This window comes from Podarcis tiliguerta, assembly GCF_965153285.1.
Source record: "Podarcis tiliguerta genome assembly, chromosome: 1".
Classification (NCBI taxonomy): domain Eukaryota; kingdom Metazoa; phylum Chordata; class Lepidosauria; order Squamata; family Lacertidae; genus Podarcis; species Podarcis tiliguerta.
Window position 1 is genome coordinate 78,850,263 of NC_139534.1, and position 27,238 is coordinate 78,877,500.

Sequence of the window (27,238 nt, forward strand, 5' to 3'; positions counted from 1 at the left end):
GATATCATGGTTCTTGTAAAATATTTGGCAAAATAACTATATTAACACCTACATGCCTTTAACTAGAGAAAGAATTATGTGTGTGTGCAGACTCTCACACACTGAGTAGGCCCTATGATTCCAGGAGCAAAAAACCTCCTTTTTTATTCTAACCAACCTCCTTCCTTTAGCCGCAGTGTTGAAGCTAGTAGTGACATTAGCAAGGGACCCAGAAATCCAGAAAAGGAGACAGACACTTGAATGCAGTTTGAAAGAAGGATAATTGTTCCTAGCTCTTCTCACTTTTGCCTCTGATGAGCATGTTTTGTGGGGGGGGGGAGGGGTGTTGTATTTTCCACAAAACCTGTTTCATCAGATGTGACAGTGAGACAAAGGATATGCATGTGTAAATCATGGAAACTTAAGCCTCCCTTAAACCTCTTTCAAATCTCCTAAAAGTCACTGCCCTTCCCCAGACTTAAATACAGAAACAAGATGGAGACAATGTTCACCTTAGAAACAATCGATCTGCCAATGGCTAGTTGTCAAGATGGTTAAATGGAGTTTCCATGTTCAGTTGCAGTAGTCCTTTTTATATGATAATCTCATATGAAAAAAATGCATGTAGGTCATTTTGGAAGACTGCTATTGCTATGCTCTATCTGCTTATGTTCATGGAGCCTCTGTATGATTCTTGCATAAAAAAGGCTAGTAAGGTAAAGGGACCCCTGACCATTAGGTCCAGTCATGACCAACTCTGGGGTTGCAGCGCTCATCTCGCTTTATTGGCAGAGGGAGCCGGCATACAGCTTCTGGGTCATGTGGCCAGCATGACTAAGCCGCTTCTGGCAAAGCGTGTTCTCCTTCAGGGAGAGCACGTGTTGCGGTGGGGTCTACTGAGCCACCCCTCTGTTACCAGGCAGGGTCTCTAAAGATGGCCTGGGGCAGTGATTGGTTCACTGGGTTGCTGGGGTAAAAGTTATTTTGCAATTTTGGTGGGAGGGGTAAAAGGTTTAAATACTCTGCACGCAGCCTTGTACTTTCTCTTTTGCTGCGGCCAAAATCATGCCAAAATTCTTAAACAAAAATTATGTGTCCGTTGTGAGTTATTTGGGGGGTGGATTGGGGACCTCGACACGCAAACCAGAGCAGCGCACGGAAACGGCATTTACCTTCCCGCCGGAGTGGTACCTATTTATCTACTTGCACTTTGACGTGCTTTCGAAGTGCTAGGTTGGCAGGAACAGGGACCGAGCAACGGGAGCTCACCCTGTCGCAGGGATTTGAACCGCTGACCTTCTGATCGGCAAGTCCTAGGCTCTGTGGTTTAACTCACAGCGCCACCCGCGTCCCAAAAAGGCTAGTAGACCACTGAATACTAGTGGCTGGGAAGCAGCAACAGGACACTTTGGCATCCAGTTGGCCCCTGCAGCAATGAAGATGCTGGACTAGATGCTCCTTTGGACTGAAGTGGCAGAGCTCTTTTTAATGTCCTGATGCTCTGCTGTTTTCAGCAGACAGATACCTGCTGATGTCAACATATTTTCTGAGCAAATTATTTTCTTCCCCTTCCATTTCTTTCACGGCAAAAAATAATCCTGCCCCCTTCTTCTTTGATATGAGATGCCCACAGTATCTTCTAATGAGATGGAATTCCTATTCCCAGAAAAGCACTTTAAACAAATTAAGTGAATATCCTGTAACCACACCCTAGAGGAAATAAAACCCAAATCTGCAATTCATCAGTCTGCCTACTTAACAATCTTTGCATTCCGCAGCAAATCATACATTTTTGATAGGCAGCTGATTTCTTCTTCCACTAATGGACTTGGGCGCATTGCTAAGAGCAAAACAGGAATAGAGGCTTGTGTTTGAAAAAAGCAACTGGCCAGGCATCAGTCACCTCTGCTTGACTTCCTGTATGCCTGACTTCCTGTACCACCACCACCCTCCCCAACTGTAAGCAACACACTGATAGGCTGGCTTTTTTTTACAGATGGCTTCCTGTGATAGCTTTTCCTGGTCACCACAGCAAGCTGGAGAGATGAATGTGCCTTTTTTTTCTTTTCTCTAATACCCACCTGAAATTTGTCCTCTGAAAGCCGTGGTGGGCCTGTTGCATTTGCCGTACCCAAACACCTTAATGAAAATATATCCAGTTACCTTCAAGGAGATAAGCATCCACACTTTAAAACATGAATCTCTGCAGAAAGCTTTACCATGGCTATAGGGGTTTCTGGTTTGTGTTTGTTTTGACTTGGACCTGACCCACAGTCAAAAAAGTTTTAAGTTGCATAGTGTTTTCTAGGACAATAGGCATGAGGCTTGTCATTGTGATGCTTGATTTATGAGGACAATGATAGATATGAAAAAGAACCACAAGTTTAGTCACAAGGCTAACTTATTGGAACAGTTCCCTGTGCCCCTTTCCAGACAGGGATAGCCCAACGTCTGTTGTCTATGCTCTGGTAACCTCTAGGATAGATTACTGCAACATGTTATATATGGGGCTTCCTCCGAAGGCAATTCAGAAATTTCAGCTGGTGCAGAATTAAGCAGCCAGGCTGTTCATTGGGACAGTTTGAACACATAATACCAATCCTAGCCTGACTGTGCTGGCTGCCAGTTAGTTTCTTAAACAGCTCAGGGACTCTCTTTCCCCATATGAACCAACCCAGCCCCTGAAATCATCATGTGAGGCTCTGTTTTGCGTGCCACCTCACTGAAAGTTCTGGAGGGTGGCAACACAAGAACTGGCCTTTTCTGTGGTGGCTCCCCGCTTGTAGAATGCTGTCCCCAGGGAGGCTTGCCCGGCACCTTCATTACATATCTTTTAGGTGCCAGGCAGAAACATTCCTTTTCAGCAAGGTCTTGAGCTGATTAAAGGTAGGCTTTTAAATGTGCTTCTCTGGGTGGGTGGAGGTTTTTTGGTGTTCAACAACTTTGCAGGTGTCAGGAACTTTACTTTTTGAAATATGACACCCTTAGCATGTTAGTATATTATGTATTGTGTGTTTTTAAATACTGTAAAGTGTATGCAATACTGGATAAAAATTTAGTAAATAGTCAGAATCCCATTGTCTGTAACTGTGAAAAGTGCTTCCGGAGTAGGGGAGTTAATACAAACGTTTTATATATGCAGAGCTGATCAGTACAAAGGGGGTCCTTTGGGAGTGAATAGATTAGAACTTTTGCCTAAATTTCAGATTTCAGTCTCAACTGTTAGTTAAAACAGGGAATGAGGTGCACTTGTGCAATGGGACTCCCCCACCCCACCCCGCAACCCCTAAACCTGTTCTGGGATTTGACATCTCCAGTTAAAATAATTGCAGAACAGATTTCTCAGACCCCAGAGAACTAGACATTCCCTGGCAAGATGGATCAGTTGACTTAGAAGATGGTAGGTTCATATGTTCTGCAAAATGCAGATCTGTACCTCTGCTCTTTGCATACAGCAATTGGAAGTCACACTTGCACAGGAAATAAAATATCACAATCTGATTGACACTGACATGGAGTAACCCCTGCACAGTTAATTTGCCTTTTTTTTTCCTCCTGGAAAAAAAAAACCTTGCCTTATTAAACTTAGCAATAGCAGGCAGTTTGCCCAGGCATGACTCTTGGATAATGAGGAAGATTTTCTAATGTATATCCCATCAGTGCCAATATTTACCTCCCTACCTAGCTTTAATAAGCTCTGAGAGTTCTGAAATCTCATACGGATAGGTTTAAGGTGAAATTTGCTTCACTCGTTTATTCAGATTAGTTCATATGTTCCGATTAAGGCTCTACTGGGGGACATAGTATGTGAGGACATTCTTCAAGCAGTCCTTCTGCCACAGATCCCAGCATTGTAGAGTTAAGGTGGAGTAAATGAATGTTTCAGAGCTCTCTATAAAGTTGTTTGTTCCCTTGTAGATTCAGGACCAAACAGTAGGGTGAAGATCGATGTAAAGGTTTTGGAAGGACAGAGGTGTTTTTATGGTTTTATGAATATACCTTTTCCCTGTTCCTGCACATGGTATTTTCAACATAGTGCAACTTGAGTTGGGAGAAATCCAGTTATGGAGAGTCTGTAGTGTGTGTGAGATCAGCAGTTCACCTCCTCTGGCCAAATACATGGTGCAGTTCTGCAACTTTTAAATACTGTAAATGTTAGCCGCCTCCCCCTCATTTCTCTTCTATCTCCCTCTGTCTCTCTTTTTGCCTGTCTCACAAGGCAAGGCTATGCATTGATTCAGCATTTTAGCTCCTACTATTTTGTGTTTGTTGTGTAGGTCCTGACCCTGAGGTAAACACCTGAGGTAAACACAAACCAAGGGTGAAGGACCTCCTGTGGAAGTTCTCCAAACACTACATCTGTCTTCACAAAGTCTCAGGAAAGCACAAATAATTCAGGAGATTCAATTCTTCTCTCGTATCCGGCATACACAGATAAACGTACTGTACATATAAATTCCAATTATTTGTTAATGTTGAGGAAGAGAAAGGCTCAGTGCCACCACCTAGCCTTAAAAGGTGTGGCAGTAAATGTAGTCCTGTAGGAGTAGAAGACAATCAGTAGCTAGTGGGAAGAGAGGTGCACATCTGTCTCCCTCATTATTAAGATTGACAAGGCATTTTAAAGCATTCCTTTTATTCAGGCATTTGACGGCTGGAAGTTGCTGCTCCTTGCAGTTATTATTAGTTGTGAAATTCTTAGCCTTGAAATTATTAGCTGTGAGGATATGTTTAGCAATAGTTCTTTTATTTTATTTTTTAATTGTATTAACTTTTCATGTTTGCTGCCCTGGGGAGGAAGGGTGGGATATCCAATTAATTCTTCATCATCATGGCTTACGTTTGATATGATTCACTGCTATAGCTGGACACTGCTGTAGACAAGACTCCTCCTGACAGTCCTGTGGGTCAAGGTGTGAATGCCTGATATTTAGTTAGCTTTAGGCGCTGTGGGTAAAAGCCTCAGCGCCTAGGACTTGCCGATCGAAAGGTCGGCGGTTCGAATCCCCGCGGCGGGGTGCGCTCCCGTTGCTCGGTCCCAGCGCCTGCAACCTAGCAGTTCGAAAGCACCTCCGGGCGCAAGTAGATAAATAGGGACCGCTTACTGGCGGGAAGGTAAATGGCGTTTCCGTGTGCTGCGCTGGCTCGCCAGATGCGGCTTTGTCACGCTGGCCATGTGACCCGGAAGTGTCTCTGGACAGCGCTGGCCCCTGGCCTCTTGAGTGAGATGGGTGCACAACCCTAGAGTCTGTCAAGACTGGCCCGTACGGGCAGGGGCAGGGGTACCTTTACCTTTACCTTTACCTAAAACTCACCCAGGGGCTCAGGATGAGTAATAACAATTTAACCCAAATCCAGGTGTTTCTGCTCTCAGTGTGTGGACAATGGTCACTGTTGGGTCCTGATCCACAGTTGCAGTATGAGACGGAGCAGTGTTTCCTGGACATTTTAAAAGCAGTGTTCTCACAATACATGTCCTTTTTTGTTTTTTTGTTTCTTGCTTTTTTATGCTGCTCTTTTACGCGTATGCATTCAGATAGCCTACTACTGGCCCAGATAGGCTTTCTGCATCATCATGACCACAAGCTAGTATTTATCTGCACATCTCAAACTTACTTGATGCTTTTCCATTTCTCTAGGGCTGTGTCTACAAAGCTGAAGCAGAAGGCGATGGTAAAAAATGTACAGATTTCCCCTAAGTTTATGGTTGGAGGAAAGACCCTCATATTGGCCGAGAGGTAAGCACTATGAAACTGAGGAAAAACCAGACTAAGCGTCAACACATCTTTATAAATACGGTAATGTTACAGTACCTAGACACAGTTTACAAACCAATAAATTGGGTAGAATTACTAGGAATATTTGGAAGAGACCTGGATACTTTTCTTGAGGAGCTGTTGAGTTCTATCCATGTGCCTCATTTTCATTGGGCTATGGTGTTAGCAGATTTTCTTTTCTTTTTCTCTCCCCCCTCCCGTGTAATGCTTTTATTGATTTTCTTACATGGTAAAAATTATACACTCCAACTGAGATACAGAAAATAAAAATAAAAAATTATCAAATGATCCTTAAATTCCAAAAAAAGGAAAAATAAAAAATAACTTAATTTTACAATTACTTTAATTAATTAATTAAATTCTCCATATGACTTCCAACCTCCTCATTAAGGGTTCATCTCCCCTCCCCCTTTTATTATCACTGCTTCAATGCTCCTTATCTCCCTTTCTTTCTTTAATCTGTTTCATGTATTCTTTATCTAACTTACATATTGCAGAGTTTAGTCAAAGCATGTCAGGGTTTTTACTTGTGACAATGTTTAATTAACTATTCTTTATAAATTCCCCCTTCTTTTTTATACCTTTGGGTTGGCTGTCTTCTAATGATCTCTGTCATTTTTGCTAGTTCAATATATTCAAACAATTTCTCCTGCCATTCCTCTTTTGATGTTATCATTTCACCTTTCCTTTTTTTGGTGACCAGTATTCTTGCTGCTGTTGCAGCGTATAAAAACATTCTTCTTTTTTCCTTAGGAATCTCTGGTGTTAGCAGATTTTCGTTCTTCCTTTGCTTCCCCTCAGTTGCTTAAAGGTTGTCTAGGTTTGTGGCCTAGAAATCCCTAAAGCCAGTTATTACTCTCCTAGCAGACAGCAATGAGGACAACATTGTGTGAGCATGTGTTAGTTTACTTGGCTGGTGATGCCACAGGGTCATTCAGCCATCACCATGTATCGATTGGTGCATTCATGCTAATGCAGAGCCTTCATTTGTGCACAGTGCTGTGATTAGTTGGCAGCAAGTGAGTTGCCAGAAACACCATGAACATGCCCAGCAATGCTGGCTTTTGTTTTTGCAGCTGCTGTTGTGTGGCTGCTTGTGCTCCTGGCTGAACATAGGATCATGATTCCTTTTTCGCTAGCATTGATCCTGATGTCACGGCTTCCCAGGATAGCCCTTCAAACCAGAACCCATAAAATTATGGGCAACATTTTTTTTAAAAAAATATTCTCTAATGTTAAGCTTCATAGTGATTGTGAAGTGAAAGTAAGTTTGAGCGGCAATGTTATTTCAATACTAAAATAGCAGCAGGTTGAAAAGCCATGAAAGAATAGCGACCAACATTTTTGGCAGGATGCCGAAAGTCCAAAGCAGTGTCTGAAAAAGTAGAGACTCAGTGAGTACTACTGTATTTTATTATATATTTTTCCCTCCAGCAGCCCTCTGAGGTGGGCTATGTTGAGAGAGTGATTGGCCCAAAGTTCCCAATGGCTCTTCAAGAGGTAATTTGAATGTAAGTCTTTATGATCTAACACTCTAACAAGCCCACCACATTGTCCTTGAACTCTGTTTGAAATTCTGTATCTCCCTGTGCCATGGAATGAGCACTAAACAGCACTGTAGAGGAGCAGCAGGCCGGAGTAACAGCCAGATGCCATGCCTAGTCAGTTTCACAGACCCTGTCCAGGAATGCCACAGTTTCCCAGCTATCTTTTATACTTGGAGCACCAATGACTTAGATTGGCTCCTGTGCATAAAAGTGTCTTATCATCTCTACTGATCTCGGTACAGTGGTACCTCGGGTTACATACGCTTCAGGTTACATACGCTTCAGGTTACAGACTCCGCTAAACCAGAAATAGTGCTTCAGGTTAAGAACTTTGCTTCAGGATAAGAACAGAAATTGTGCTGTGGCGGTGCGGCAGCAGCAGGAGGCCCCATTAGCTAAAGTGGTGCTTCAGGTTAAGAACAGTTTCAGGTTAAGTACGGACCTCTGGAACGAATTAAGTACTTAACCTGAGGTACCACTGTATTGCCTTTTTCACAACCCGTGGGAGCCATTCGTTCCTATTGATTTCATGATGCCTTCAGTATCTCAAAAAACGGTCCATATATGAGCACTAAGATCCCAAGTATTTTCATACATCAGACATGCTGAGATTTATGGAAAGAAAGATGTGCTAGGCAAAGGAAGAGAAGCTGGGTTGTTGGAGAATCCATTGGTTAAACAATTGAGCATCTGTTTTGCATGCAAACAGTCCCAGGTTCCCAGCATCTGCAGGTAGGGCTGGGAGAGAACCCTGCCCCAAACCCTGGAGAATTGTTGCCGCTCAGTGCAGACAGCACTTAGTATAAGACAGCTTCCTCTGACCCTGTGTGCTTTTTAAAATTACTGCATTATCCGAAATACAAAAAATAATATATATTTTTTAAAAATGCTGAGATTCACTGCTTTGTTTCAAACTATTCAAACGGCAGTCTCTTAAACTATATGCATATACTCAACACTACTATTTGCTTAATATTCCCTACCACATTTCCATGTCATCATATCCATTGTTCTCCAGACTAATTTATTTTCCAGCTTACTTGGTGAACTAGTAGCTAGCCCCAAATCAAGGACTTACAGTATCTGGATTTCCCATTACTTCTGAGCTATTTTCTATTCATCAGCAAATGAAGCCAGTTTTGAAATTAAATCTCTATTCATTCTCAGGGTCAATTTTTTTCTCGTTCAAAAACTTTACAAAATTAATAATGGATCCTGCCTTTTCACATTTTTATGTCTCTATTTCCTTTTTGTTCTTTTTCTTTAAAGTTTTCTGTCTCATTTTTATATGGTTTTCACTTCCACTCTCATAATGTGCTGATACAATCATATGAGAAGGAGATTTCACGAGTTTCTAGATTGTCTCAAATCCTCCAGTAAGATTTAGTAAATCTCTTAAGTGCACTGTATATAACATACAGCATATTAAAGTGGCTTAAAAGACAGAGTAGGTAGGGGTGGGGTGACCTAGGATTACATATTAGAGTATACATATGGGGACATATATGGGGATATAACATTAAATCATGGTTTGATGTTTAATGAGGAAATCTTCTGTTCAAATAAGTTCATCACCTTTTGATGGTTCTCGTTCACTTCCTTGCTTCTTTGTTCAAGACAAACCATAGCCTGTCATTACACCTGAACTGGTTTGTTCTAGAATTATTGACAACTGTGTGAATTGTCACATGCTTATATTGGACAGAATCCCAACTGAGATGACAAACTTGAAGAGTTTGAATTCTGGGCTATACCTTTCCAGATTTGGGGCAAGAGGGGATATTTTTCATTGATACGTCATTGGAGAACATTTAGAATGTAGTTACTATCATTTCAGGATTAGAACTTCCAGAGAGGTCAGTGGGTTTTTACTGTCATGGCATGAACAACAAAGAGACTTATAGTATCTTGTCTTCACAGATTTATTGTAGTACAAGCTTTCATAGACTAGAACCAACTTCAACAGATACTAAAGTTTACACTGCAATAAATTTGCTAGTCTTTAAGAGATTTTATTATTTCAGGGATAGGAGAATGCGACCTTTCTCCCTCTTCTTCTACTTGCATTTTTTTTTAACTAAGAGGAACATAAGCAGGGCTTATCATGTCTAGCAGAGTAACTCCTAGTGACCAACCAGATCCTTCTGGGAAGTCCAGAAGCAGGACTTGAAGGCCATAACCCTTCTGCTGTTGTTCCTCAATGACTGATGCTTAGCAGCACAACACCCCAGTCCTGAATATACTCCATAGCTATCTATCCTGTTTTGGTCCCAACAAAGAGCCCATGGGAGGGCAAGGCAACAAGGCCAACTGATTGGCATAGCACAGTGGGGAGCTTCTAGTGAGGCACTTGCTCCAACAAGGACTCCAGGGGGAACTGAGACCTTTGGAGCTTCTGCCTCCAATCCACCTCTCCTATATGCTGCCCCCTTTATTGGAGAACTACAAGCTTTTAAAAGGTCAACACTCTAGCCTGAATATGAGTTCTTGTTGTGCTGTTGGACTGATAAGAAAGTGTGGGAGCCACTTTCATACCATCCAACATGTCCAGGCCAAAATCTTCCGAGCCAGGCTCACAGGCGAGTCATGTGACCTGTGGGAGATTGTCGCCCCGGAATAAACACTTTTGGGGGGGGCTGTGCTCTCACATGAGATCATGGTCCCTCAGAAAGCACTTTTCTGGGGTGAGATTGTAGCCCGAGATCATCATGTCCAACCTGGCCACCATGCTGTTGTGCAAAAAGAAAAGGGATGTCCTGGTTTTCCTAGGACAGTTGCAGGGGACGCACTTGGTTCCTTAGACCTTGGAGAAAACACTGCAGGATTCACTTCAATGGGCTCCTGCCTGCCAGGCTCATGTTCCATGGACCCTGATTTCGAGCATCAAGGTCAGAGCCAGAAACCTGGTCCAGCTCCTCAGTAAGTTCCACTGTGGCTTCTGACACAAAATCCTGATGACTGCCAGATTATGACACTATTATGCCCAGCAGCCATTGATAGCTGTATCTTCTTTGAATGGGTAGGAGTGCTTATTTCCAGCTATGGTTTGCCAGCTATGGTTCCCCTTTGACAGAGATAACGTGGCCAATGTACTCTATGGTATGGTGACCTCCAGCCTGAAGACAATTTAGAAACCTCAACAGATCAAAAATGCAATGGCCAAATTACTGACTGGGTTAACTCAAATACAATGGTACCTCAGGTTACATACGCTTCAGGTTACATACTGTCAGGGGTTCAGGAGCAGAGGCACAGGAAAGGGAGGAAATGGAGAGCGAGGGGGAGGAGTCCGAAGGAAATGTCAGCGATGACAGCGGTCCGAGGTCTCTGAGTCTTTCCAGTGAATCGGATGATTCACAGAAAGGGGCTCCCATGGTCAGGGCAAGGGGGGTGCCCAGGGGGACACCCCAGGAAGAAGGGGCCAGAGGGGACTCAGAGAGCAGCAGTTGGAAATCCGGACCAGCGTCCACACCAGAGTGCAGTAGGGGGGAGGAGTCCCAGGCATCGGGATCAGGCGGCGCGCTGCCAGCGGGAGAACATGAGGGAGGATTGACCACGCCTCCGTTGGGGAGCGAGGAAACGGTCAAGAGGAAGGTTGAAGGCTGCGCGCGCGCGCCAAGTTCAAATGTACAGGAGGGCGGCACAGTTGGCAGCCCGGATAGGGAGCCAGGTCCTAAAGCCCGCCGAAGAGAGCGGGAGGAGTCAGGGGGGTCAACGTCTGTGTCGGAAGAGTCCAGGAAGGAAGGGACCCTGGGGGGTAGCAGGACCCAGAGGAGGAAGGAGAGACGGAAGAGGTGGAGTAAGGTTAGAGTCTTAAACTGGTGTACAGGGGGCGGAGATTCAGATGGAGCTTCGCCGGTCTAAACCCTAGACGTAGAGCTGGGACGCTGCGGAGTGGAAATGGAAACTGTACTTCAATAAAGACTTTTATACATTACTACCGGCTAGCGTTGGTCCTCTGTGAGCTGGGACCAGGAGCCAGCTCTGACACATACGCTTCAGCTTACAGACTCCGCTAACCCAGAAATAATGCTTCAGGTTAAGAACTGTGCTTCAGGATGAGAACAGAAATTGTGCTCCGGCGGTGTGGCGGCAGCAGGAGGCCCCATTAGCTAAAGTGGTCTTCAGGTTAAGAATAGTTTCAGGTTAAGAATGGACCTCCGGAACGAATTAAGTACTTAACCTGAGGTACCACTGTACACCCTGTTTTAAAACAGCTGCACTGGTTGGCAGTTCATTTCCAGGCCCGATTCAGGGTGCTCAGTAACTTTACCGTTTAAAATCTTGAACGACTTAGGCCACTAATATCTAGAAGCTGTGCTCCATCTCTGTTGACCTTCTTAGATGTTGAGATCTGCAGAGGGGCCTCTCTTGGTAGTTCTGACATCCTCAGAAGTGTGAGGAAAGGCAGCCTGGAGGGCTGTGGAACTCTCTGCCACAGCAGTGCTTCTGCCATCTTTGCTGTACAGCTTTCACAAAACTCTGAGGACGCTCCTCTTGGCCCTTCCCTTTGATGGTTGGGGTACATTGTTTTGGGAGACCCACCTCTTTTCCTGAATGTGTCCTCTTCTGTTCCATTTGGGAAGTCTTTATTTGTTTTCATAATTGCAATGGTTTTATCTTTTTATTTAATAATTGCACTCTGTTGTTGTAATCTGCCCTGGGACCCTGTCATGAAGGGCGGGCAGGAAACCTAAAAAATAAATATAACCCCCTTTTGAAGTCGTCTGTGTTGTTGATCATCATCACATCCTGCAGCAAACTTCTAAAAATATTTGGAGGTTTAAACAGCATATGCAGCTCATTTAGCAATGCAGTTTGTTGCTCTGTGTGCAGGCTAATGTTTCCATTGTGGCAACATATGTGCTTTTGCATCCTATTAGTGCTTTGTGCCAAATAGCCTGTTCCGGGACATCAAACTTTAATTTAAACAGCAGTGAATCAATAAGCTGAGCAAATTGCCTATGGAAACCTATGAATCCAGTGCTTTTATGGACAATTCAAAGGGCACCTTTATTTGCCCTAATGTGCAGCCTATACTCATCATTGGCTTTGTTTTGGTGAACATAGCAAGAAAACCTGGTTAGAGAATTTTGGTTGGCCCCACCAAACAGCTATATCCCATGTTTTTTGGGGAGAAACAATGGCTTTGAAACCAATATGTTTGCAGTGTAGATATGCCCTGAAAAAGACAGAGAGTGCTTTCTCTGAATCCTGTGTAACTGGTTGAGTGAATACTTTCTCATTTCTTCCCTGTTTTCGCATTTGTCTCCACAGCTATATTCCGAGTACATTAACATCATTATAAGTGTCATTTCACCAATAGTTATTATTGCAAAGTTTTGGCATATGAGAAGTGCCAAAAGAGAATTTCAGCATTCATCTTATAGAGAAAAATCTTGTAAATATGTGCTTTGCATTTGCTCAATATTTAACTATCTTGAATAGGTACCTTTAAGGTAATGCTCAAATAGTGTTTTACTCTGTCTCATCCCTGTCTAAGAGCATCTCAGTATAAGGAAACAACCCAGGATAATTTTGCCTGCAATTCCAGTCATGTGGGATGAATTTCCATTGCATTCAGTGAAGCATAATTCTAAGTAGACAGGTACAGAATGGCTTTGGTCCAAGAAACTTACATATATAGAGGCAGAATATATAAGGTAGTAGGGAACTGCAAGAGTGCTGTGCATACCAGTCCAGGCAGGACAATGAGTCAAGATGAGGCAATGTAGCATATTAAGAATGAGAGGAAATGAGAAATCAGTAACCACTCTAAGAATTTATAGGGGTCAGTAAGTTTATTTGGTCAAAAGCTGTATGTTAAGTATCTAGCTGATGTGGTAGGCCAAGTCTTTTCCCAGAAAAGTGCCCAAACGGTTATCTTCTATCTTATTTTTATTTATTGATTACATTTATTTCCCAAGGAGCTCAAGGTGGCATATGTGCTTCTCTCTATCCCCATTTTGTCCTCAGAACAACCCTGTGAAGTGGGTTAAGCTAAGAGACAGTGCCAGGCCCAATGCCACCTAGTGCACTTCATGGCTGCATGGGGGTTGGAAGCCTGGTCTCCCATGTCTTGGTCCAACACTCTAACCCCTACACCACACTGGCTCCTAGGTCCATCTTTATAGGTGGCTCCTCAAGTTATCCCCTTTCTCTGATCAGCCTTCAAGCACATTGTGTTTTCAGGGTAGCTGACAACAGTGTTGAAAAATGATATACAACACAGAGATAAAAAACAGCAGTAAAAGCAGCATAAAAATATACTCAAGGGTTTTCGCTATTGAAATATACTCAGAGTCGAGAGTGGATTTCATGCTCTTTATTCAGCTCATAGTGGTGAGGAGGAATGAAAGTCCCCTCAAAGTATCTGCTTTATATACATTATTTAGACAATGTGCTGTACGTGATTGGCAGATTCCGGAATTCTCCTGTAGGCCAATCAGGTTGTGGATTCACTTCCATCTGGAGCTGGATTGGGTGGCTCCTGCAGACCAATCATACTGCTGCATTGTTCTAGGACCAATCAGACTGCTGCATTCTGAATCCTATTGTTCTAGGACCAATCAGACTGCTGCATTTTGGATCCTATTGTTCTAGGACCAATCAGACTGCTGCATTTTGGATCCTATTCAACTCAGTACATAACAGCTATGTTGCTAGGTTACGTAGCAGGATTCCATGAGAGGCTCCTGGTCAGTAGGCCAGGCAGCAATAAACAAATAGCCAGACTTGGCTTGTAGCCTACCATTGTTACCACTGCCATACAAAAAGAGGGAGGCAATTCTGAAGATGGCTGCACATGATCCATTGGAATAGCCCAAGGATAAACTGTGGGGAAAGGTCAGGCTGGCTTAGAGCGTTTCGGCAGGGAAAGGAGATAGAATAAAACTTAAGTGTTTACTCTTCCCAGATCCATGGAGGGGGAAAATAGGGACGTGGTTGCTATTTTGCATATGTTTGCAGTGCACATATGTAAGGTGTTGTTCTGTTCTTGGTCACCTTCCAGAAAATTCTAAGGACATCACATTGGTTAGAGGGGAGACCTGACCAAGAACATTCACTCTGTGGTATACTGTAGGCTGCAGTCCTAGACACACTTACCTGGAAATAACACCACCACCATTGATATCAATGGGACTTACTACAAAGCAGGTGTATATGTGATGGTTGCAGTTCTCTTTGCTAATGTATGTTGAGAAAAAATTGAACACAGATTATTATTTTTTTTAAAAAGAATTTTATTACTTCTTTCTGGATCTGAACAATTACATTATCCTCTGTGCTTTCTGTGTTTTCTACTGCTGGATAGCATATGCTTTTTCTTCTGAAGGAATATTCTCACCCCATTATGAAATTGTAACTAAAAATGGCGAAGGAGCATAAATTGCTGTGTTTAAAAATAAAAGGCTATGGGAAAAGGATGTATAAGGCTTTTGCTCAGCTCATCAGCCACACTGAATCAGAAGCTGGAACTATCTCTTTCCCTCAGAGCACGGCTTATCCAAATCTTCATGGACAGAACATGAACGGACTCCGCCTTGATAAAAGGTTTTCCCTCCACACAATCAAGCGAAGAGTGTCCCAAACGCATCTTATCCTTTGTGGGATACTCCCACAAATCCCTATAGTATGATATCCCTTGTAGACACATTTGGTTTTTTTGGGTGTGTGCGCAATGAGGCTCAAGAGGCAGATAGCTATGCTGCAAGCACAAAGCCTGCAGTACAGAGTAGGGACTGCTGTTCTGTGTGAATGTGTGCAGAGGAAAGAGGAAGAGAGACTGCATGGGGCTTCTCAAGATTTTGCCTTCACACTGCCGCCTTGTCCACAAAAGTGAAAGCAAAAGTGAGAACTGTGTATCTACTTAGCAAAGAGATTACAGTATCTGTTTTGTCTGCAAAGTGGTAAAATAATTGATTATGGAGCTCCACCAAGCCAGCTGTCAGTGTTTGAAAATGGGAACATGTGTTGAGCCATGAAGGGGGCCTTGCATGTTCACCAGGGAATGGAGCAGGCAGAACTGTTGGCCCTGCCCTCTGGATGTCTATGGCTGCACCTGCACATAGGTTTCAATAATGCAGATGTCTGTGCCAGCGCACATCCAGGGAATGGGCTTAGCTGAACTTCTCTTTTTCTCTTTCTAGCAAACTACCATTACTATGCCAGGGAAAGGCGAAGTCTTTCTGTGTGAAGTCCCTAAGCTCCTCTCTGCCTCAGAGAGGTCACAGCTTCCTTCCTTCTTGGTCTCACTTCAAAAGCAGAGACTTCCCACGAGAACAATTGTCCAATTATATCTGTGTAAAACAGTCAATAATCTATTTCTTTGCTGCTAGATAAAGCTGAGCAAATCTACTGAATCTATTGGGGGTGGGGTGGAAGAGTGTACTGAGGACAGCTGACGCTCGACAATGACCCTTTGTTGAGCGGCAGAGAAAGAGGTTATCCCTGAAGGACAATGACTAGCAATCCCACAGGGAAGTTTTACCTGTTGTCTTGCCTGAAGGCTGATACAAGTCCTGTGGTGGGCTTATTTATTGAAAATAGGTAGGCAGCAGGAGCTGGGAGATAATGACTTCTCTCACACGGATGCATGCTGGGTGTGCGGCTAACCTCTTTTGAGTGCTTCTAGAATTGCAAGCACTGCAGTCTACTAATGGGTAGCATAAACTGTAGCACTGGCCCTTGCAAAAAGGGGCGACTTGTTTTTAAAATGTGTTTAGCTCTTAACTGGGCTCAGGAGTAGGAAATTACACAATGGATGTTGAAATGCAGGCTGGGTGAGAAGTTGTCATTTGAGTAATGGATGCTTTATTTCCTGTTTTTGCTAAAAGCTAGAGCTCAGCATAATTAGCAGGCGAGAAAGCCAGCTTGGCAGCCAAACAAAAAAAGCACATTTTGGGGCTCCTGAGCCAATTAAAATTGTTTATATAGCCACTGAGCAATATTTTTCACCAAACAATTAGAGCTCGGAGTATTCATCATAACAAAGTTCGGCCAGCTGTTAAAGGGCCCAATTCTGTGAAATGCAAGCACAAAAATACATGGTGGGAACCAGCCAATTCTTTCAGTACATTCTGCTGTGTTATGTTGAACTGACGATTATCTTTTGGTGGCACCATTTCAAGCAGCAGGCCCAGGAGCTGAGTAATCGAGTGATGATAGATTAAGTGAAGTTCATGCATGCGGAAACTGGCCCTGAAACTTGGTACATCAGGAGATTTCAGGGTAGAAGCACACAAGGGTTCTTTCAAGAGACAGACGCTGTCCACATGGTCCTTCCACAGTCCATGCACTACAGCACAGACACTTGTGTGAGTTAAGGAAAAGCCATGGAGATAGCCTCAGACTCAATACTTGGACCTAGTCCAGATGTTCAGCTTTTTTCTCACAACTGTCATTGAGGAGACACTAATTCAGGAAACAAAAAGTGTTACATAAAAATCCCAGTGAAGAATTCAGTGAACACCATCACAGTAGCATCTCTCTTAGGAAGCTCTGGGCTGGTCCAGACATAGCACTAAATGATGGTTTAGCATTATGTGAATGAATTTGCACAAGCCTGAAGCTTGCAGCCTCCTCTCTTCCTCTAATATGGTCACCAGAAACACATGCTTCCATTTTAAAACTAACCAGAGTTCTCTGTTACATTTGAGCTCAGGAAACTCTTCTTAGTTCAGGCCCACCCCTTGTGTTTGAGGCCATTATCTATGCTGTCTGAGCAGTGATGGCTCTTTCACACAGGTTGTCACTTGATGCTGTTTTTGAGTTGTGAACATGGGTGTGTAAACAGGGTCTCAGACGTCTCACCAGAGCACTGTGCCCTCTTTAGTACTGTGGAGGTCCCAGTCCAGTTCTAACAGTGTTCTGGGGCCCCAGTGCATTGTGGTTAATAAGGTTGTCAAATCTTGTCTCCAAAGAAAGCTACTGTCTTTAATTGCTGTCTGGAAGTATCAGAGCTGAACTGCAGGCAGTCACCAAGTGGGAGCCAGAAGCTGTAAGCCAAGAGTCAAGTCAGGGTCAGAGCCAGGAAACTAAACACACCATAAATGAGAGCTAGGCAAAGTCCTTGCTGGAACAGGAAGCCTTTATAGCCCTTCCTATTAAGAAAAGCCTGTGGTATCATCTACAGAATGTGTAGGAGCATAAGCAAATGCACTAACTGAATTGGTTTAGGAGTTTTGTGTGCATATTTATTTTGTTGTATTGATGCTCAAAGAAAGTTATATTAGGAAATCATTACAAGTGAGACCTGCAACAAAACATTGCAGCATGGAATGCTGCTATTCAGTGCTCTGGCCAACCAGACATCCTTTCTTCCATTCCATTCCATTCCATTCCATCACACACACACACACACACACACACACTTTCCTGTTCCTGCAACCCCTCCGAAGTCAGTCAGGATTCTATGCCTACTGAGCCTGCTCTGTCTTTATTAAGCTGTTTGGGGCATTTACCCATTAGGTATCCTGCCCTGAAACTTTGGGATTCCTTCCAAGCCTAATGCCTCCCTCTTTGAGAATCATTTCACCATTAGTATATGGGGCAACTTTTTTTTGCTCACTAGATTCTACTCCATGGGAACCCTTAAGGAGGCCAGCTTGCCTCCTTTATTATTATGGAAGATCTAGGTTCAAATCCCCATTCAGTCATGGAGCTCATTGAGTGACACTGGGCCAGTCACTGTCTTTCAACCTAACTACCTCACAGGATAGTCATCATGAGGGTAAAAGGGTAGAAAGAACAATGCTTGTCTTGAAGGTAGTGTGTGGAGCTGGCGATTCAACTAGTCAAGGAACTGCAGCTTCAGACAACTGCAGTCAAATGGATGAGAGTAAACAGACATTTAGTAGAAGAAGAAGAGTTTGGATTTGATATCCCACCTTTCACTCCCTTTAAGGAGTCTCAAAGAAGCTAACATTCTCCTTTCCCTTCCTCCCCCACAACAAACACTCTGTGAGGTGAGTGGAGCTGAGAGACTTCAAAGAAGTGTGACTGGCCCAAGGTCACCCAGCAGCTGCATGTGGAGGAGTGGAGACGCGAACCCGGTTCCCCAGATTACAAGACTACCACTCTCAACCACTACACCACACTGGCCCTCACTTCATACAAATGGGATTTGGTGCAAGTGAGGAGATGTGGGGGCTTTGGTGGGAGGGAAGAGGCAGCAACTTCCTGTTTCACCTCAGGTGGTGAAATGGGATAGGCCACCCCTAGCAGCAGGTACTGCAGTGCAAAAGGCATGTTAGAAAACAGAACAAAAGCACCAGCATTATAATCAGGAGAATGTAACACAATATTCCCCACAGCTAACTACACCCCCAATCTCTGTGCACAGTCTGCAGGTGTATGGCTAAAAGTGGCTGAGTGTGTGCTCTTCTTTTTAGAAATACTTTGCCTTGTTGACTTAATCTGAGCTTAATATATTTGTTTGACTGTGTTGCATATTTTGCTTTCAAACTGGCATGGGAGGGAGAGCCCCAGGAAAGTTTGATCAACACAAAAACACCAGGTGGTTGTTTGTTAGTTTTGACTTGTTGCTTGCCTGGGAGCTCTTAGAGGGAAAGTTAGAAAAACCAAAGTGGGGCAACCAATGGTTTTGCAATGTCTTTCATAATGTCCTTTCCCAAGAAAAGGGATTTTCAGAAGGTTGTCCCTTGTGCTGTCTTGGGAAAGGTACATTCTGATATCAAACTTACCAACAGCCAAAAGATACTATCGCTGTAAATGTTCTTGCTCCAACTTGTGAATTCCTGCTATTCATTAGGAATTTTCCATATCAAAAACCCCATGGCCTCATACTATCATTATATGATATGCTAATTATAGTGTTTATCAAATACCTAATTAGTATTCTGTGCTACCACTCTGTTAGGTACATTGCTACAGATTGATAGAAGAAAACACAATCTTTAATATTTTGTTATCACATTTGAGAAGGTACGTAGAGTACGTCTGGTTACACTAATATAACAACAATAATCTAAGCAACAAATGCTGATAAAAGAAACAAGTTCAGTACATTTCAGTACTGTGGAATAGTCCTGTGTGAAAAACGTTTAGACACCATTTTCAATCCTCAGTGTCAGTTACCTTCAGGTGCCATAATGAAAGCCAAAATGGTTTTGGGCTGAAAAGCAATCTCTTATTTGGAAATAAGGGGGTGAGTGTTTAATAGCTTTGATTATTTTTAGTCTAAATGTGGCATCAAACTGCTTTCATGAGAAATGAACTGATTTTGGTTTTCCAGTATTTCTTTGAGGATTATTTCGCATTTACCTTATTTTGCCAACCTCCAGAATGATTCACAAAGAGCACTTTTATTTTCAGATCTACAACTCAGAAAAGAGTTCAGGCACTGAAGCCACTGCTCCCTCCTCCAATAGTTAAGGACCTATGCTTTGGGAAAGGATTTATTCCAAACAGGTATGTACAATTGTTTAGGTAATACCTTGTTACTAATGGGGCCTGCTGTAATCCTTCTCACAGTGTCAGCTTGCCAAACTAAATTAGCCTACCCATAGGACTAATAATAATAATAATAATAATATCCACTGAAATATCGTATGTCTCACTTTTATTAGGCAGACAGGAGAATGCCCTTTTGTGTTTTAAAAATATCCTGGTGACTTTACTACAGATCCAATCACTCCAACCTCCCCGTTCCATTTGTCACATTCTCCGCTTACATACAGACTGCATTTGTAACACCATGATTGACTTCAACATATTGTGTATGTGCTAACAAGGGTCACAACTAGCTGGTTGATCCCACTGGACCTTCCAGCAGCTTTTAACATGGTTGGTTACCATGTTCTGTTTAGCAGCTGAGAACTAGGTCCACTCCTTTCTGGAGGGTCTCGGAAGTTAATGATAAATTCCACAGAGCTCTGTTGTATATGATGTATCTTTCTGTTTGAAGCCGCTGAGACAGATAATCTGAAGCAAGGTGTTATCATATCCTGATTAGAACCAGATCTGTTATTCTTTTACACCTGCTCAGGATTTATTGCATTTTATAAGCAAGCAGCTATTAAATACCTCTGTGCAATTACCTCCTTTTTAGTTGCTTTGTGAATTCTTATATTCAGAAAAATAGTAATATATTTTAGCATGAGGGGTGGGAAGAAGCCTTGACTAAGAGGCAGAAGCGAATGTACCTGCGTTTGGGTACAAATTATTATGTGCATGTGATTTGAGTTAAAGAACAAAACCCACATTTTTACATCCATGGTAGTGGCGTTATTTATTAAATTTATATTCTCCGGGCATTTTACAAAATAATGGCAGTCAGATGTTTTCCACTAAATACTCTGCCATCCGTACAAAGGGTCTTGCAGCCAATTGGCTTAAAGCACTGTTGATTACTCACGATGCCCTTCCTGTGAGGACAGGCCCCGAAGTGTTGTCTTTTGATAACACTGGCTCCTTTAGAGCAATAATGCTGATACAGCTTCCTGTCTAATCGTAAAGCAATTACTGCACCTCCAGAGGGAAAGCACTTTAAAATGTCTAGGCTTAGCTTAGCTTAGACGGGATAGCCTTCCCTTGCTGGCCTTAAATGTCATTTCAAAATTGCCCATTTAGAAAATGTGTGACAAACCCACAAAGCAATGGATAATGGGCATAAGATCTGCAGCATCTTGATAAAATAAGCCCTTCTGCAAAGGTTGTTGCAGGAGGAGATTGCTGTGATTTCCTGCAAGTTTCACTTGGCTCGTGTAAAGCAAACTGGCATCTCTTCTGCAGCAGGTATGCACATTGGGGAGCCACAATTGGCTTCCAAGGGTGTATGTGCTTTAGGATTGGCATATGACAATTAACATGTCCTTTGTATGGCGTTTCTTGTAAAGCAGGAATAGCTAGCCCTCCATTTGGGGTCCTGGTTCAATTCCCCCAAGCCAATTTTTCTGCCGTCCCCATACCTCATGAGTTTTGGTGGCAGGGGCAAATTTCTTTTTAAAGTAGGCCCATTGCTAAAGTGGGGATTGTCCTGATGATGATGCACCCTCTTGCTGGTTATAAATTCAATAATGGAAGGCCTTTGTGTCTGTGGGGGCCAGTTTAAGAGGAGGAGGGCACCTACTTTGACCCTGCTCACCACCAGATTAGCTGCTGAGGACCACAGTCAAGAGGTCTTTAGAGCCTGCATGGTTCCACAAGGGATGGAGCCTGTCTCTTAGGCTGAAACCCACATTCCACAATTGTGGAATCAGTGCTACTTCTCTAGAAAAAGGGGTGCCAGAACTCACCATAAACATCTCCCTTACTCTCTCTTTCCTGCTGAAAAAAAGCCCTGTGTGGAATACCCTCATTTTTAAAAACATTTCATTATGAAATGACTGACTATTATTGCTGTAATGTGCATATGGGTACAAGATTAGAATGGGTGATAAAATGTCCTCGTTTTACTGGTTTATCTGTGTTATGATTCCCTCAAACACCCCATTTTGGGTGGATTTGGAGGGGGAGAAAGAAAACTGCACCAGGAATCTAAGGCTGTATACACATTACCATTTACTCTGGCTCCAGTGTGCTTCCACTGCTGATGTCTGAAGTGATGTGCACACAACATTAGCCACAATGTGTGGCTAATATCCATCCTGTAGTTTCTTGAAAAAATGCTGCTGTTTGATGAGTCTTCCCTCAAGCCAGCTTCTATCTGATGACAATAGAAGTCACATTCACTTTCCAGTTAAGCTAAGGTATGTACAATTCAGACAGCAATTGCACATGCGCAGATAACAGCTTCATGAACAGGAGTTGGGGAGTTGCAGGTGTGGGGAAACAAAACAGATAATGCGCGTTGAGTGAAGTCACCCCACCCCCTCTCTGGTGTCTGCAGCAACATGTAAATATGACTTGAAGCACATTAAGCGGGAAGGGAATGGCCTTGCCGAATTTAAGCTGCCATGTGTGGATAGATTAATTTGCTTCATTTGGATTTAGAATAATAGAATCATAGAAATGTAGAGTTTGTACCATGAGGGTCATCTAGTCCAACCCCCTTTCTAATGTCTAGCAGGGTAGTGGCCTTCTGCAGTTTGTCTCTTCAAATCTTACATTCCTAGACATGGTGCGTACAGATTATATAACCTCTGTAATGTGGCAATGTAATATATCGTCTGTAACATATCATTTGCGTGTCAAGACCCCGAGGCCTCCCCCTATGTTGAAAAAGACACATTGACACATTATATTAGGTTAATGGGCAAAATTTAGGCCACAACTTTATTGGTTACAGAATGTGAGCGGTATTGGCTTACGCATTGAACTAAACCAACTATATCTGATTCCTGCCAGCCGTGCAGGGAGTCCAGGAAGGGTCAACCACCAATAGGGGGAGCCCCGCCAATGCAAATTGACTCAAGCTCCCCCAGGGTTCAAATAGCTGAAGCCACATGCCCCGGTCCGACAGGATTGGCTGGCCGGCCTGTGACGCAGCCGGGGACTCCCAAATGACACAGGGGCATAGCTCAGCCCTCACCGAGAGTGAGAGACCACATGGTCTGCCCACAAAGCCTCCCCACACAGAAGTGGAGCGGACCTGTCAAAATGGAAAGCACAGTACAGTCATACCTCGGGTTACAGATGCTTCAGGTTGCCTTTTTTTGGGGTTATGGACTGTCAAAACCCGGAAGTACCAGAACGTGTTACTTCCAGGTTTTAGCGGTTGCACATGCACAGAACTGCTAAATCGCACTTTACACATGCGCAGAAGGCCAAATCTCAACCCGCGCATGTGCAGACGCACCGCTGTGGGTTGCGAACGCTGTGGGTTGCGAACGTGCATCCCACACAGATCACGTTCGCAACTCGAGCGTCCACTGTAGACTGTTAAAAGCAGAAACTGGGATACAAAAGAGGTGAAACTTATTTCCACCATTCTGATGAATTTCAACAAACCAACTGTTTGTTCCCCCAATACAGTACGCCGTCAGATCAAATTGGCACTGCTGAGCTCTAGAATAATCAGTTTTGTGAGTCTTTGAAAGTGGAACTGCTTTGTGTTTTGGGGGCTTATGGTAGCTTTTAAAATGAATAAATTTAATATTTATTTAAATATTTATAATCCACTCTTTGACAAGGATATCAATGTACATAATCAACAAAAAAACAGTATATTTCAATATGAAGGACGTTGGTGGCTGTGGCTTATGGCCACTGGGACTGGTAGGGCAGAAAGCAGGGAGGCCAATAACAGTTGGAGTCAACTAATTCTAGTTTTGTCCCCTTCCTCTTCCCTACAATGGGAAGACTAAGGAGGAGGAAGCTGACAGCCACTGCTATCTCCTCGGTCTGGTTCTAAGTAAGCAAGAAGGCAGGCAGATGGGGGCTGGCTAAGGGCTGATCGAGGTTGGTATCCCATTTGCCCTAATGGACCAGTCTCCCCTGGACACTGGGAAACAACCATCGAATGAAAGCAAGGATATAGAATGTTATGTACTGAAGTTCTCACCCTGAGCCAGCAGGGGGATACTGTAGATAGTTATGCAAATGAAGGATCGAAAAGTGATGTTCAGTGATTGGATAGTTTGTATGCAAATGAAGGATCGAAAAGTGACGTTCAGTGATTGGATAGTTTTAGAAAATGGCAACAGTTACATTGTTCTGGAGCTCTATATAAGCAGGCTGACTGAGCCCCTCAGCTCAGTTCTGTTCTGACATCTGAATAAAGAGCTGTTTGAAGAATCGCTGTGTCGTCTGCTATGTTCGCCCGCAACTTAACATAGAAACTCGCAGCATTGTGTGGGAGGTGAATACATGGTCTTGTGGGTGTATGTCATCTGATATTTGCTTCATTGCTTGCTCCAGGAGCCATGAACGCAAGCATCTCTACATCAGGCCAAGGCATGAAGTTCTGAGCACTCTGCTGGATGACTCTCTGGACAGAAGGGGTGTGTATCTGGGGTGAGAGAAGAACTGTATCATTGAAGCAGAACAGAGAAAGGAAATGACTCAATCATCAAAAGGCCCTCCTTCCTCCGGGGAACTGTCCCTAATCAGTATTAGTCCCTTACAATAATACTATTTTAGAAGCACTGTGAACCAGAGCACTGCGTAGCCATGTAAACTGCTTCCTGGATTTGCCAAACAAAACACCGTCCGGCAATTAATAGAATTTTGCTATTAGCCCTGCTATGATAAAGCAATGCAAACTTTGCACGCTAACCGTACAGCCGTTCTGTTTTAGAAGGACATTGCTTACCGTGTGTGTGTGTGTGTGTGTGTGTGTGTGTGTGTGGTCATGCAAGGGGAAAAATAAGAGCTGCTTGGATTTTGTTTGGCTTAAAACATTGTGGCTATGGAAATTGTCCTTGTTACCCTTGCAAGAGTTATTACAAAGCTTCCTCGCGGGAATTCCCTGATTAGTCACCGCTTTAGTATTAAGCTTGGATAGTTTGTAGTGCATGCCAAGGATCCAGTAAAAGCTCTACCTTTTTGTGTTTGATAATGAAATGAGGCTGTGCCAAAAGTTGGCAATAAACACTGTAGGCGAAGCAACAAGCACGCCATAGCTCTGGGACCGGGAATATTACTGAGACATGGTCCTTTATAATTAACAGTGATTAGACACAGAAACAGATGTGCAGCACCTCTGAAACAAATGAACTGTTTGTTCTTCTTTAATGCAATAGAAGGAAATTTCAACAAAGTGAAAAAAACAGGGGCTGCCTTCGAGCTTCTCCTACATTTTCTTTGCTCTTTCCTCCCCCCCCCCCCCCCGCTCATAATCAGCAATCGCTCCTTCTTTCCAAGATGGTGCCTCGTGTGTCATGGGGCAGTTCTGGACTGTCATTATTTTCAGGTGGGATCCACGTACCAGCAAATTCAAGTTACACAATTTGTGCCCTAAACCTGTTTCCTCCAAAAAAAAACGGACTCCTCACAATACGGAAAGTGACAGGAAAATGCACTGAAAGAACACTCTCGTTCTCTAGAGTAGGAGAACACTTGCTTGATGCAATGACACATATAACCTCCCCGCAAACAAACCACAATGAATGTTCAATAAATAACACTAGGGTAAAAATACCAAGGGATCTGCTTTTACATCCATTCCAATAGCCTTAGGGTTCTTAAAGGCAAGCCCAGTGGCGTGGCGATGCTCCCAGGCTTCCCTGAAAGGTGCCTGGATCATCGTGGCAAGTACAACCCTTAGGGAGGCCTCTGAACCTTGACTCACCTACTTCATAATGTCTAGCAGATGATCAGATCTGAAGTAAGAAACCGCTCATACAGCCATTTTTTATGTGTTGAGGTTAACGGAACAGCTTTATTTTTGATTGATATAAATAAATGATAAATGAAGTACACTTGTGTGTGATTTTGGGAATTGAAACTGTGGCTGTGCAGACACCATACAGTTAAAGTAACCCCGCCCCCCATGCAAATCCTGGGAACTGTAATTTACCACTCACAGAGCTGCAACTCCCAACACCCTTAACAAACTATACTTCCCAGGATTCTTAAATCAGCATGTCCTTTTTAAGTGTATCATATGCACATAGCCACAGTTGGTGTGTGTGTCCACTTTCCAAACAATCCTGGTCCCCAAAGGGTCTTGTGAACATTTATATATCTCACTTCACTGTATCCCTGAAATATCAAAGTGAGGATCATGCCAAGCTACAGCTACATCATGCCAAGCTACAGCTAGCAGAACCAAAATTTGCAAAACCACTTCTGTCCGTGTTTCTTATTCTTGTTTGCTGTCTGATCACAGACTATGGTTTGAAAACGTGAACATTTCCCCAAACCATAGTTGTGTATCACCACAAACTCCATGTTATAAGATGATTATCATTTGCATAGACTGTATGAAAACTTTATCTAGTGATATGATTTCAGGAGATGATACAGTGGCCAAGAGGAGTCAATTAGGGCAAAGCTGAATGCTTGTGTTGCAATATCCGGCGATTTAATTAAAAATAATGATGATGTTTTCTTCCAGAACTTCCTGCTTCAGAAGTGAATAAAGACTTTAGCAGCAAAGAGATTACAATTAAGCCTGGTCCAGAGGACATTATGAGACAATGAAGGGGAAGTCTGAATGAAGAGCTGCAGGAAGAATCTGGCGAATCTGTAGCCTCTTTCTATCATAGTTCTGTATGCTATTAAAACACAACAGAAAGGCCACCTTCTGAGGTAGTCAATATTGGTATTCCTGTTGGCAAATGCTGGACACATACCATTCTGCATCCTAACAAGGGCTTTCCATTTGCTTCACTACATAAATCACTTTCCTGATTTCTTCTTTATCATTGCAGTGCATGACTACTCTGAAGCTGCCCACTGTTCTCCTGGTGTTTTGAATGTAGTCTAAATACCACTAGTAGGTTAGTTGTGACACCCAGAGTCAAGCTTGAATTCTACTTGGTACCCATCCATCTCGATTTCTGCCAACCACATTCTCATATTTACTGTTTGATTGTCTGCCAAGGATCCCAGAAAGCCAGCTGGATGAGTAGTGACTTGTCCCAGTGCTACTTCAGCAAAGCATACTTTAACAAAATATTCTTTTTTCTTGCAATAGTAGCAAACAGAATCCTTTGCTAGGCAGAATCCTGCCACCGACATTTTTCCTCCCTGTTTTGTGAGTTTTGTGTGGTGGACTGTCCCTGTAGCTATGACTTTCTCTTCAGAGTATGAATACTGTCAGGGTGAGGGTGGGGGTGGGGAATGCTGCTCCTTTTATGAAGGTCTAATGGTGGCCTCTTTACACTCTCTCATGCTACTTCACAGTGATGAACGCTTTTTCCAGGGTAAGTCTCTCATCCAATTGTAGTTTTTGGACACTTTGAGTTTTTTGACATCCACAACAATTATGTCTCTGATCATCTCACAGAGGAGGATATCACATTCACAACGCTCAGCTAGGGAATATAGAGAGGTAATAAAATCATCCATAGGTTCATTTCCCTTTTT

The 27,238-nt window shown here is 43.2% G+C and overlaps 1 protein-coding gene and 1 long non-coding RNA gene across 9 annotated transcripts in view; one reads left to right on the plus strand and one right to left on the minus strand.

Annotated features, from left to right (window-relative positions):
• Window positions 1–7,783, minus strand: part of LOC310682012 — a 43,539-nt gene extending 35,756 nt beyond the window's left edge. The window contains exon 1 of the long non-coding RNA XR_014513725.1: window positions 7,552–7,783. This is a non-coding gene — a long non-coding RNA (uncharacterized lncRNA). The remainder of the gene's footprint in view (window positions 1–7,551) is intronic.
• Window positions 1–26,449, plus strand: part of LOC310679604 (uncharacterized protein) — an 82,373-nt gene extending 55,924 nt beyond the window's left edge. For 5 of the 8 annotated variants that reach the window (XM_083445139.1, XM_083445140.1, XM_083445137.1 and 2 more), the window contains 5 exons: window positions 5,619–5,717; window positions 19,640–19,735; window positions 21,919–22,014; window positions 24,125–24,207; window positions 26,265–26,449. In XM_083445139.1, the coding sequence (XP_083301265.1) occupies window positions 5,619–5,717; window positions 19,640–19,735; window positions 21,919–22,014; window positions 24,125–24,207; window positions 26,265–26,350 (460 nt within the window). In that variant the 3' untranslated portion in view covers window positions 26,351–26,449. Of the gene's footprint in view, window positions 1–5,618; window positions 5,718–19,639; window positions 19,736–21,918; window positions 22,015–24,124; window positions 24,221–26,264 lie in introns of all 8 variants that reach the window. The other 3 variants (XM_083445143.1, XM_083445142.1, XM_083445141.1) reach the window with 2 other exon arrangements.
• Window positions 26,450–27,238: the final 789 nt, after the last annotated feature.